The sequence below is a fragment of the Mirounga angustirostris genome, unplaced genomic scaffold (genome assembly GCF_029215605.1).
Source record: "Mirounga angustirostris isolate CCGP_5_RB_7025 unplaced genomic scaffold, mMirAng1.0.hap1 SCAF_1, whole genome shotgun sequence".
Classification (NCBI taxonomy): domain Eukaryota; kingdom Metazoa; phylum Chordata; class Mammalia; order Carnivora; family Phocidae; genus Mirounga; species Mirounga angustirostris.
Genome location: NW_026991709.1, coordinates 66,884,375 through 66,896,426, shown reverse-complemented (window position 1 = coordinate 66,896,426; position 12,052 = coordinate 66,884,375). Strand labels below are relative to the sequence as shown.

The window sequence follows — 12,052 nt, the reverse complement described above, 5'->3', positions numbered from 1 at the left end:
ATCAATGTAACCGTATTTCCTAACGGAACAGGCGATCACCATTCTAATGTGCATTCTCCAAAGAAGCGGAGGCTTATTATATGGAAGCTCCTGCACAGTGAGTAATGACTAGAACCCCCATTCTGAACTGGGAGTTCTAAACCATTAAACATTTAATTACCACTTTGGCAAAGCAATGCACATTACCATTTCCACAATGTAACAGCACAGAGATTTTAAATGCATCTTTATTTTTCAGAATCTTCAGTCTTCACAATGTGTAAAGTGAAGCAGAGTTTTTAAATAAAACGCTTTGCCAAAACATAGTTTCTTAAAAAGACCCGATGAAAAGGAGGGAAAATTGCACATGAATACTATTTATCAGTGCTTACAGTTGACATTAACTATAGTTTTAAAAGAATAAAAATATTCAAGACTTCAACATTTCCTTACAAAAGTATACTTGGCCATAAAATCAAAGTCTATAAAACCCCAAATATTAAAAAAGTAAAATGCAAAAAAAATTTTTTTATTAAAATGTAATACAATCTTTACATGGTAAGAGTTGTTTAAAAACGCACAGAACACCTCCTAAATTGTGAGAGTCAGAGGGGCATTTATCACACACACTCACGCTTTGACAGTTGCATAGACCCACTGGGTCACAGAGCTGGGCAAGCAGGTATGCACACAACCCGCCCCCCCCGCCCCTGCCAGCACCGAGGCTCCGTGGGGGCAGATTCTAAGCTCCCCCCGCACCTGTTCATATTTACACCATGTCTTGTGCTGGGAAGAGGAAGTTTGCCCGAGCACATGCGGTGTCATAAGAGGTGGGGCCCCTGCTGTCAAAGAGTCTAGATCTTTGTGTTGCCTAGATCTTAGTGTTGCCATTGGAAAAATCAGGTCCTGGAGCTGGGAGGAATCTCAAGAGATCATTTGGTCTATGCTCAGTCCTCTGGCCCAGCCCTGACCCATTCTCCTCCTTAGAGCCCCAGAAGCAGTGAATCGGCTGCAGCCTGCTGGAACGCTATTTTGCTCTTGTAATCAGAACTTCTTGTGTTTAACTGTAGCAGTTTCAGCCAAAAACCGTTCCCAGGGTGGACCCGGATCCCGGCAGGAAAGGACTTTGTTTTTCCATAGACTGAATGAAAGGAATCAGGGACTTCACTGCAGCCTTGGACTAACCAGAGACAATGGGGGTGGGGGTGGGGGGTGGGGAGCATGAACAGGAATGCGACTCAAGGCCAAGAGGGAGCCTCAAGGCTGAAGGCAGGGTGACCTACAGGAACCCCGGGGAATGAGAATGGGGGAGTCTGTTTGGCATGCTAGTCCCCCCCTTCCCACTCCCCGGATGGGTGGTGGTGGCCATAGGACTGTTGAAGTTTCCTGCTCCAGGAGCTGCACCTGCTCTGTTTCTGCAGCCACCTGACCTACCACCTGCTGCCCCGGCCTCGGCCTGCCTTCCTGCTCTGTCAGGTAGCGCACGGCCGCTCAAGCCAGAGAACTATAAAGTTAGACCAAATGCGTGGTGACTTAGGAGCAGAAGGCGAACAACGAAGTGTTTGGGCTTTGGGATAGCGATTTTGGCTGGACAGGCTTTCTGGCTTGCTTCTAGGAGAGTGACTGAGAGGGTGGAGGTGGACGGAGAAGTCTGAATGGAGTAAGAGACGGGAATTTTACTTGGATCGAAGTCCACTTGGACTACTCAAGATTTCTTTGCATCCAAGAATTGGCATGAAAAGCAACTATGCTGGCAGAGTGCATGAAACACAATAGGTTTCAAAGGCATGCCTTCAATTACAGAACATTCCTTGGAGGATGGAAGGGAGGGGGGTTGTTAAAGTTACAGCCTTTGGAGTAAAACGCAGTTCCTCTTGGGAGGCGATGGATGTCTGTTCCCACTGCTTTCTCAGAGCAGAACTGGAGACCCACCATGCCAGACAGGGCATCTGTGCGGGGCGGGGGGGGGGGGGGGGGGGGCGGTTCCAGATGGCGGGCGCCGCCTTCCAGCGCTCCCGCCGGCTTGCGTGAATGCCAATGCGAAGTGGGAACCGTGGGGACTCTTCCCTCACCACTACAATCCCTCGTTACCTGGGGCCCTCTGCCTTGATCTGTTCTGCTGGCTTCCCTCTGCCACTGTTTCTTGAGCAGCCCCCTCTGGCCTCCATTCCTTGAAAGCAAGAAGTTCTCAGTGCAAATGGGGAGAGGCTCTGGCACAGGGACAGGGAAGTTGTAGAATCTCCAGCCCTCTTGAGCAGAGAAAGCAGTTGGCCAGACGTGCCACAGGCAGGATGTACTTGGAGGCAGGAGGCTGAGCCAGATGACTCAGTGAGAATAAGCCAGTTTCGGGGCTGTTTTCCAGAATCTGGCTTCTACTACAACTCTGCCTCCAAACCTCCTTCTCCAATTTTGCTCAGCAGATATATTAACACATGCCTATAGGCCTGGCTTACGTCTCACTGACTCTTCCACGGTGGTCTCCTGGGCCTCCTTACATAGCCTTGTCTCCTCCTTACTAGAAGGCTCTTCCCTCTGCCCAGTCCCATGTCTGAAAGAGCACTAACAGGTGGGAAATCTTTGGAAGCTTGTTAGCTTTCCTAAACCCTTTCTCCCCTTCTCAAGTCATCAAAACAGATTTCTCTGCCTTTCCCTTCAAAAGCTGTCCAGGAGTGTGTTATACTCCATGAAGTTAGGGACACGCATGGATTCGTCATGGCCCAAGAAAACAGGATTTAGAACCTGTTCTTCCAAATAGAGTAAGATCCCATAGACAGTTGTAGAAATAAGTGACAAAGCTTCTAGCAGCCTTTTGGGGGGTGTTGCTAGCTTTGAACTACACGGTTTATATGAATGGACTCATCGGAAAATGAATGTGAGGGCCAGGACACTGTCTTAATTGTTTCTACAACCTCAGCGCCTAGCCCAGTGCTCAGCATGCTGCAGGATCTGCAAACATACTGGCTGAATTACGAGATCCAGCCTCCTGCATCCTAGATCTTTTTTCTTTTTTAAATATGATCTGCCTTTCCCGGCATTTAATATTGGCTATGATGAAATCCCTGCCTGACTTTATTTTAGAATGTTCCATTATGTACAAATTGTATTATAAAGTACACAGAAGGAAAAAGATCATAGTCTGCTCTAAGATAAAAGAAGCAATTTTGTAAGAAAAAAATTAAAGTTTAAAAAAACATGAAATAAATTCCAGGACCTAGCTAACAAAGAATTTACTGGTAGAGCAATATTGATAAAAGACTGGATGGGAAGGAAATCAGTAGCTGGTTCATTTGAATAACCTTTCTCCCAGTTAGGTGGAAGGATGATTACAGGCATCAGAAGGGTAGCATGGAGTCGCCCTGCCTGGAGATTGACACTAAGCTTGAGTGAAAACGACAACAAATATGGAAGGGCTTCTCTATTTTGGGATAAAAGAGGGTGAGGTGTCAGGGCTAACATATCAATTGATGTTTTTTCCCTGAAAAGAACAAATGTAATTACTTTCCTTGGGACATGGAGCAAGGATTCTAGGGCACAAGCCGCAAGGACAGTGGGATTATGGAGGAGAGGGATGGCTGCATCTGAGACATCTCTGTCACTTACTAAAACAATTTCTCAGCAATAACTTATAGATCAGGAAGAACAATACAATGTGAATTAGTGAGTTCAGGAAAGAACTAAGAAGAAAGAGGCCACCCCAACACACCCCCTCATCTTAGCTAAATTCCACTGGACAGGCCCCGTCCTATGACAGGTGAGGTGGGAGCAATCAGCTCTCCTGACTTCTGCCAGGCACGTTCTCCGAGTCACAGACCGAAACAGAAATAGCACATTATGTGCATAGGTCAAAGGAAGCGATGTTGTTTGGGACTTGTAGATGCCATCTAGCAAGAGGGAGGCAGAATTTTCCTAAAACTTAATTTTCAAAAGCCTCCAAAAGGATACATTCCTGGTGGAGAGGGAGATAAATTTGAAATTGGGGACATTTGTATTAAATAAAATCATCTGCAGAACTAAAACCTCCCCCTCCCCCCCTTTTTTAGCATTCTTTGGGTTTCTGCAAAGTCTTCAGAGGCTGGGACTTCACTAGTGATGCATCAAGTGTGCTTGGGTTCACTCGCAGATGGGGAGACCGGAAGGGCTCCCATAAAGACTCCAGTCCCCAGACTAGCCCTTCTCTATCTGACAGGCTGAAATCCCAAGTTCTATCATTAGAAATCCTTCCTTTTGGTGTTTAGTCTTTGTTCTTTGTTAAAATTCAAATTCCCCTTAGAAAGGAGACTCACAAGGCCTTATGAATATGGGTATCTTAGTGTGCATGCATTTGTTAAATTTGTCTTCAGAGGAAATGGAGGCGCCAACAATCTTCCCAACTTCCTGAAGGACTAGTAAGCCAGCCGTGATGGTGAGGTTGGGATTCCTAATGCCAAAATTGATTCCATGCTCCCAGATAGATACAGCTTCTGTCTATGATGAAAATTTCAATGGAACAAAATATTCTTTCCTTGAAATCAGTTATGGTTAATGATGGTATGAGAAAGGTACTTAGGTGCCTGCTGTGTGTAATTAAGGATTTGGGAAACTGTCAATCTTTCTTTTAATTGTTAGTTCAGGAGAGTGTTATGGTTTTTAAAATATGTCTAAAGGGTCCTGAAGGATAGAAACATCTTTGGTTTTCTGATTCTCTTCACAGGCACACACTGCACACATATCATTACTCTATCCAGAATGAATAGAAGGACGAGGGAAGGAATAAACGGGTATGTTGACAGCCTGAGTTTCTTGCACTGCCCGGCTCCTGTTAGCACATCACTAACAGCTAACAGGGCCCTGTAGAATTTCCGCCTTTATCTGAGATGATAATGCAGAACTGGAAGTATTGGGGATAGGTAGTGCACTCTACTATCGTCTTCTACTTTCGGTGACGTGTGACCACTAGGTGTAGAAAACTTTTCAGCCAAAGGAACATCTACTCTCACCCTCTTAATTTAGAGGTGCGGAAAATGAAGTCCGAGAGGACAGGTGGTTTGCCAAAGGCCCCAAGGGTGCTCAGCAGCTGCCCTGGCGAGAGACTGGTCCCTTCTGACTCCCAGCCTGGTCCCTTCTTTCGGTTCCTTTCTCCATTAGCTGTTGTGCTCACATCAGAGCCTCAGTGAAGCCTTGTTTACTAATACCTGCACGCAGATCCGGCCTTGACAAGCTGAGGCTCTGCTCTCTGTGAGGTATCCGCACAGCTCTCCTGACAGAATGTGGCCATGTCGAGGATGACATAGTGGCAAAGCAACTTACAATCAATCCTTTGGTGCCATGACTCTAGATACATAAGCCTGAGGATGGGCTTTACCATCTGATCTGACAGTTTGATTTCTACAGGTGCAAACCCGTCCCTGACTCACAATGAATCAAACCAAGCCAAAGGATGGGTTCCTGGTTTGGCCTGATTCCAGCGAGCAAATGCAGTGCTCTGACCTGGCTTCTGGAACGCTGTCTCAACATCAGATGGCAGATCTCTCTCTTATTGTGTTTGATACATTTTGATGTGTTTGATGCATTTCATATACAAAGTTCTTTGGGGGAAATAAACAGCACCTGTAGCTTATCTCCTACCACATACAATGAAAAAGCCAATTCTTCTCGTCTAGCGTGTGCAGTGGAATAGTCCATGTATTCACAGGAGGAGGGCCACTGCACAAATGGAAACATGACGGTGCTGGGAAGGTCTGCAATTTTAGAGACTGCTTCCGTCATTCGTCATTTTTTCCTACTTAAATAAGAACAGACCTGAGTTTTTGAACTGGAACAGACCTTAGGGAATATCTTTGTTGGCTCCCTTATTTCAGAGATGTGATAAATGGGAAATGAAGTGACTTGCTCAAGGTCAAACAGCTGAAGACACTAGGCCTGGGACACCTGCCAGGCCCGGGGGCTCCTGGGTGTCTCTAGTCTAGTTCATGAAGAAACTGGCCAGCTTTCCTCTCTAATGCTGGTAACTCGGAAAATCTGACGCAACCGGAAAGGGGAAAGCTGGATGGGAAGGAGGGCAGGGAAGGAAGAGGTGACCAAACCAAGCTACACTCTTGTCCTACTACAATGCATCCGTTTTATGGGTAGTGTGAGAGTCAGGACAGCTAAGGAAAGTGACCAGGAAAATAGGAAGGATCACCAGAATCTTCATTAGCTATTGTTTTAAAAAAATGGAATCACACAGTTTACTCTCTTGATTCTTTGCTTTCTATACGGTTGTGTGTCTCTCCTGAGACAAAGAGCCAAGGAAGCCCTGTCGAGAAAATTAATTTGGGTTTCGGGTGTGGGTCATTCACTTTCTTCTCTCGCAGTATGTGGGCCCTAGTTGACCACATAAAAACAGAAACTCAATTTCCAATAAGAAAAACAGAATATTGCATATTAAATTTCACTTTTAAACTTTAGGATATGATAGAGTTTGATGGTACACAACCAGGTTTGTGACCTGTCTCTATTAACTACTCCTACATTTGATACAGACTCATCTGGGAGAGAAATAAGGATCTCAGAAACTCCTGCTTCTGCCCCCCAAAAGCTAATGCCAACACGGTCTAAGAAACAGTTCCCTAGATGACTTAATTTTAAATCCCCTCTAAGTTTCTATACATACGTATGTGAAAGCACAGAAGAATTTCTGAAAAGATTAATAAGGAAATACTTTGGAGAAGGGGAATGGATAGTCAGCACGTGTTTGTATGGAGGTAGACTTCACTCTATTTCTGTACTGGGTATTTTATAATGGATATACATTCATGGATTTTCTTGTTTAATTTTCAAAAATTTAAAAGAAATGAAGAAATTACTTAAAAAATTTATTTCTGGTCACCACATTCATCACTTATGGAAAGAATGCTGGTCTAGGACTCAGGTTATCTGCTACAACTTGGCTGGGGCATTGAACTTCAAAGGTTCTCTGTTAATTTGTAAAATGAGGTAGTTGGATTAGATCATCTCTTTGATTCAATGGGAAGAAAATCAATCTGAATTAGAAAAAGCCTAAATTAAGTTGTATGAAGTAGAAGTATGATTTTTAACATTTAGGTAAATGAAAAGTGTCTCCAAGTCATTCCTGCCATTCTGGTCAAGACTGTGGAAGCCTCCCTTACAGACGAGAAGTGCCCAGAGGGAGCCCCAAGAGCACTGTGATGTGTGCTTTAGAGCTAAAATGGTTTGATGCGTTTCTAACATTTTATCAAGTTGCTGAAATGAATTCCATGCTTTCATTTTTTGGTTGTTTAAAAAAAAAGTGTAAGTGTCCCTTGTTGAATGAGCAGAACAGCTAGGGGGGAGTAACCTTTGCTCTCACTTTTTGAGTGTGGGTTGAGATGGAAAGCTATCATTTGAGGCCTTCCAGATTTCCAAGGCACAACAGAAAGACTACATAAGGCTATCGAAACAGTCCATATTCTAAAATGCAACAGGTAATAACTAGAGAAGCTTGTTTGAGACCTCTGTCATTCCCATTTCAGGGAATATTCTAATTTATCAGACTTGCTGTGGGAAGAACCGTTAAATCTCTCTGGATTTACTCATGCTAGCGTCCTGCTCAGGAGAGGGAAGCCCAGGCGTATGGCCTTAGTCATAGTCAAGAATGAGACTGGGCTTCCGCCTCGGAGCTCAGGGACGGGCTCAGGGTGAAGCCTGTGCCGGGAAGTCAGTTCAAGGAAGCAGAGACCTAGGAGAGTCTCAGACACCTGAGAGGACACGTGCGCTTGGGGCAGCCAAGGCGTCCGCTTACTGAGCACACAACTACTTCCACTGAGTACAAAGTACCCAATGGATGCTGTTAAAAGAGCACCCCAAAATCTGTCAACTTTTGTTCTTCTGGGATGGTCCAACACTACATGCCCCCGGAATATTGCTTATATTTTCCGAACAGAGTAGCGAATTCTTTGATAGTATGGAAATAAGCTTTAATTTGTCCCTTTCTGTATAATTCTAAATTAAAGGGGAATTCTGTTTTTCCTAGATCCACAAAATAGGTGTCATCAAATTTCCTCATAGTTTTCTTTTGCACTTGCTATATAAAATGGTATAATCACAGTAATTCAGTGTGGAATTAATGTGATTTTTAACATTAATTTAAAGCACATTTACTATGCATTCGTATTTGATCTTGAGTTTAAAATGTAGCTACTACTTATGTAACCAGCAAGATGAATGCCTAGATTTTAGTAAAAATAAGAGTAAAAAACCCCTAATTTGAAGTAGATGGGAATTTAATCTCTTCAATTTAAAATCTCTTAGCTGAATCCCTCATTAGAAGGGCTTCATAAAAACAAGCTGTAAACATTCTCAATAATTAAGCATAAATATATGATCTATGATAAAGCTTGGTCCTGAAGCCATATATGCTTAAACATACAAAATCCTACTTGAACTTGATTCCCTCTTGTTATTTTATTAGCTCCATCCTCCAGTGAAATGCATTTGTGTGTGTAATTATCTTGTGCCTATACCTCGACCACGGACCATATTAAAAAATGTTTCTTCCCATAAACTGTGAAGTATTCATTGATAAGCCACGGGGAACTTACACTACAACATGTCCTTACCAATTAATGCTGTTGACTTGGTTTATGAGGATTGAATTATTCATCAGAATCGTTTTATATCACGTCCCTGCAAGCGAAGACTCAGAGATGTTAGAGCACCAACAGGATGAAGAAAACAGAATGATCTTACTTAAAAACCAGTCACCTTAATTGGATCCCTGTACTTTCCATACTGAGTAATGATGATTTGCTCTGGAGCCCCACCATGTGTGAACATGGAGGAGTACTCACAAACCCCCCGAAATGTTTGAATTAAGCCGCGGTTTTGTGAAGTAGGGAAAAACCCTGCTTTGGGAGTCACAAGGTGTGGGTTTCAGTTGGTTCTACTTCTGTCACTAACTAGGACTGTGACCTTCAGCAAGACCCTGAACCTCTGTGGGATTGTTTCTATAAATTCTAAAATGAGGGGCTTGGCTTAGTAGAGGGTTCAGACTTCTTTCGTTATAAAATTTCATTGGGACTCTGTAATGTCTGTTTAGAAAGTACAAAGACAACAGCTGGTCTATTGTGATGCATGCTAGAAATAACAAGTAAAAAATGCATATGACTTGAAATATTCAGGGAAATGAATAATGTGTAGTCCTCTCTCCCCTTTAGTTCTATCAGGTTTGGTATATGAAATTTTGATGACTTAAAACAGTTGCAGTTTGTGATTAGAACAAGCGTCTGCCAGAGGGGTAAGCAGATAGAATAGACGGAAGTACTCATCTCATTTCATGTGTGCTAAAAACAATGGTTGGTGTCTGGTACAATGTAGGAATTTTTCATCACTACCCACATGGGATGTCATTAAACTAGTCATTTAGGTAATATTTTTAAAGTGTTTTTCTTCACTTTGTCTTAAAAGTAGAATTAACTAAAATTAAAATGTTCTACTTCATGTCTTATTATAGCAAAATTTCATATACAGTGTCCTCAAACACAATAGTTCTGACTAAAACCAAATACTTCCTAGTTCTTCCCTCTCCTTTCTGTCTTCTATCCAAAAAGGAAGGGCTGGGGGTTAGTTTAGCACCGGCTCATGGACTGCTAATATCCATAGTGGCTGGCTTTCAATCATCTTCAAGAATCCTGCTTTCCTTTTATTGAAGGGTGACAGAGTTAACTGGAACTACTTAGCTTTCTTCTCTTAGCAAGTTCCTTAGCTTTCTTCTCTTTAGCAGGTTCCTTAGTTCCTTCAGTTCTCGATGCTAAGTTAGCAGGATGGTTATAAAGGGGCTGATTTAAAGGTGATGGAAGACAGAGGCTGAATTTCTTACTTTTCAAGGAGCACAATTTAGGATCTCAGAAGAAGGCTTAGACCCCCTCTGAGACCGGGGTGAGTTCCCACACAGCTTTGGCCTTATGAAGGGGGAGAAGGGGGAGCATTTGGGACTGTGTGTGAGGGTGTGTGCACACGTGGTGAGATGAGCAGAGCGGAGGGCTAACTAGCTCTCTTTAACCACATTCTACCACCAAGGCTAAGAGAGGAGTTGGCTTGCACTCTGTCCAGAGAAAGACAAATAAAAATGTATTTAGCTGACAATGAAGATATACTTTCAAGGGAGGAAAAAAAAAGAGAGGGGGTTGAAGGAAGCTGAGAATAATGAAGGCAAAGAAAGTATTGTTCTTGTCTTTCTGGGAAAATGTGTGGGTTTCCTGGGTAAGGGGAATGATGTAAATGTGAACAGTGGTAGTATCATAATCCCATTGGAGCATATTTTATGTCACAGTGAAATATATGTCTGAGAGCTGTCCAATGAGTAACTGTCATTTTTAAAAAAACTATCATCCATACAAAGAAAACAGGTACTGGCAAAAGATCGCCTTCTCAAATGTACGGACTCCATACAGAATTGAGTATTTTACAACCTGAATTGAAATACAAGAATGTAATCCAGAAACCACTCAACAGATTTGGAAGTTTCAACATTAGAAATTGTTATTTTCAAACAAGGGTCATTTAATAAACTGCAACCCTAGCGAATAATAGCTGGTGCTGGACTTTACTGGACTTTACATCCCATGCCACCATATATATATATACATATACATGTATATGTATATATAGCATGAAGACACAGAATGTTCTATGTGATTTGTCATTTCACTTTTAACAAAGTGCTAAATCAGTACGGAATTACATTTTTCATACAGTATTTAATGCGACTATACCGAACATTTAGTCACCTTTAATATAATTATTTAAGAGCCTAGTAGATGAAATTGTATTTCACAGAAACAAGGATAAGTTGAGATCGAGACACAAAGTATGTGCTCTGAAATCAGTGGGAAGCACTTGTTCACCGTAATAAAGATGGCCAAAGGTTTCTGACCTAATTAAAAATAAGGAGTCATATAAGAAATGGCTTTATTAGAAAAAACGTAGTGTACACGTGGCTAATTTTGATCATCGATAGACCTCTTGGCTATTTTATAATTAAAATCTGATAGAGGGTTTAAACTTCTTTAGAAGTTAGTGGCATTTCTTCCTACTCTGATATGTGACTTAGGTAAGGTATGTGACAAATACCCTTTCTTTCTTTCCATAATTACAAATGATCAATCAGTAGTTCAGCACTGGCACAAAACATAGAGGACATTATTTAGGTAGTGCTTTACGTGTAAGATATCCACACTTCCGACCCCGGAACCAGGCACAGGTGTGCCATTTTATAGTCTTTCAATCCCCTAGTATCCCTAAGTCCCACATTATTATTACCTAGTAGTCATGAAATGAATGTGATCATCTGTAACCTAACAAAACCTCTGAGTGAAGTTTCTCTCTTCTCCTTTTGTTTTTCCCGTTAGGTGTGCAACTCCAAGCAAATGTGCAGTATGCAGTATGATTTCCAGTCCCTTTTTAAATTCCTTCACGTTCGTGCCATTATACTGAGACAACCACATCAAGATACAGTCTGTCATACGATTCCCTGAAGCACAGAATGAGGAGGAGACTGAGCAAACACGACCCGGGAAGGCACCAGTTGAACCAAGACAACTCTGGAAGACAAAAACACGCAGTTGTAAGCATTCATATGTCACCAGCGGAATACCACCTGTATGCCATGAGCACTGTGCTCCCCCAGCCAAAAGCATGTGTAACAACAATAAATGCATTGTGGGAGGCCTGAGAACCGGTTTTCAAGAAACAGTGGCGATCTGGAGTCTAGGTGTGGACCTGCAGTGTATTATACCACTTTCATGTGCAATAGTTTTAATCAGTATTATTAATAACTTCTCATCAACTTAACCCACTTTGACTTTGGTGGCAAAAAAAAAAAATCTATTCTTCCAAAGGAAAAAAAAAATCACCTTTAAACATTTGTTCGCTGTTTTTAAATGCCCTCTATCACTATCACTCTTGTCTCTGTTTAGAAATATCTGACAGTTTAGGGGTGCCTGGGTGGCTCAGATGGTTAAGCGTCTGCCTTCGGCTCAGGTCATGATCCCAGGGTCCTGGGATCGAGTCCCACATCGGGCTCCTTGCTCAGCGGGGAGCCTGCTTCTCCCTCTGC

General features: G+C 42.5%; 1 protein-coding gene across 1 annotated transcript in view; it reads right to left on the bottom strand.

The window, feature by feature from the left end:
- Positions 1-242: 242 nt before the first annotated feature.
- The window catches only part of SLC49A4 (solute carrier family 49 member 4), an 82,485-nt gene continuing 70,675 nt past the window's right edge, over positions 243-12,052 (bottom strand). Inside the window, exon 9 of the mRNA XM_045903001.3 lies at positions 243-11,537. Coding sequence (XP_045758957.2) covers positions 11,422-11,537 — 116 coding nt within the window. The 3' untranslated portion in view covers positions 243-11,421. The remainder of the gene's footprint in view (positions 11,538-12,052) is intronic.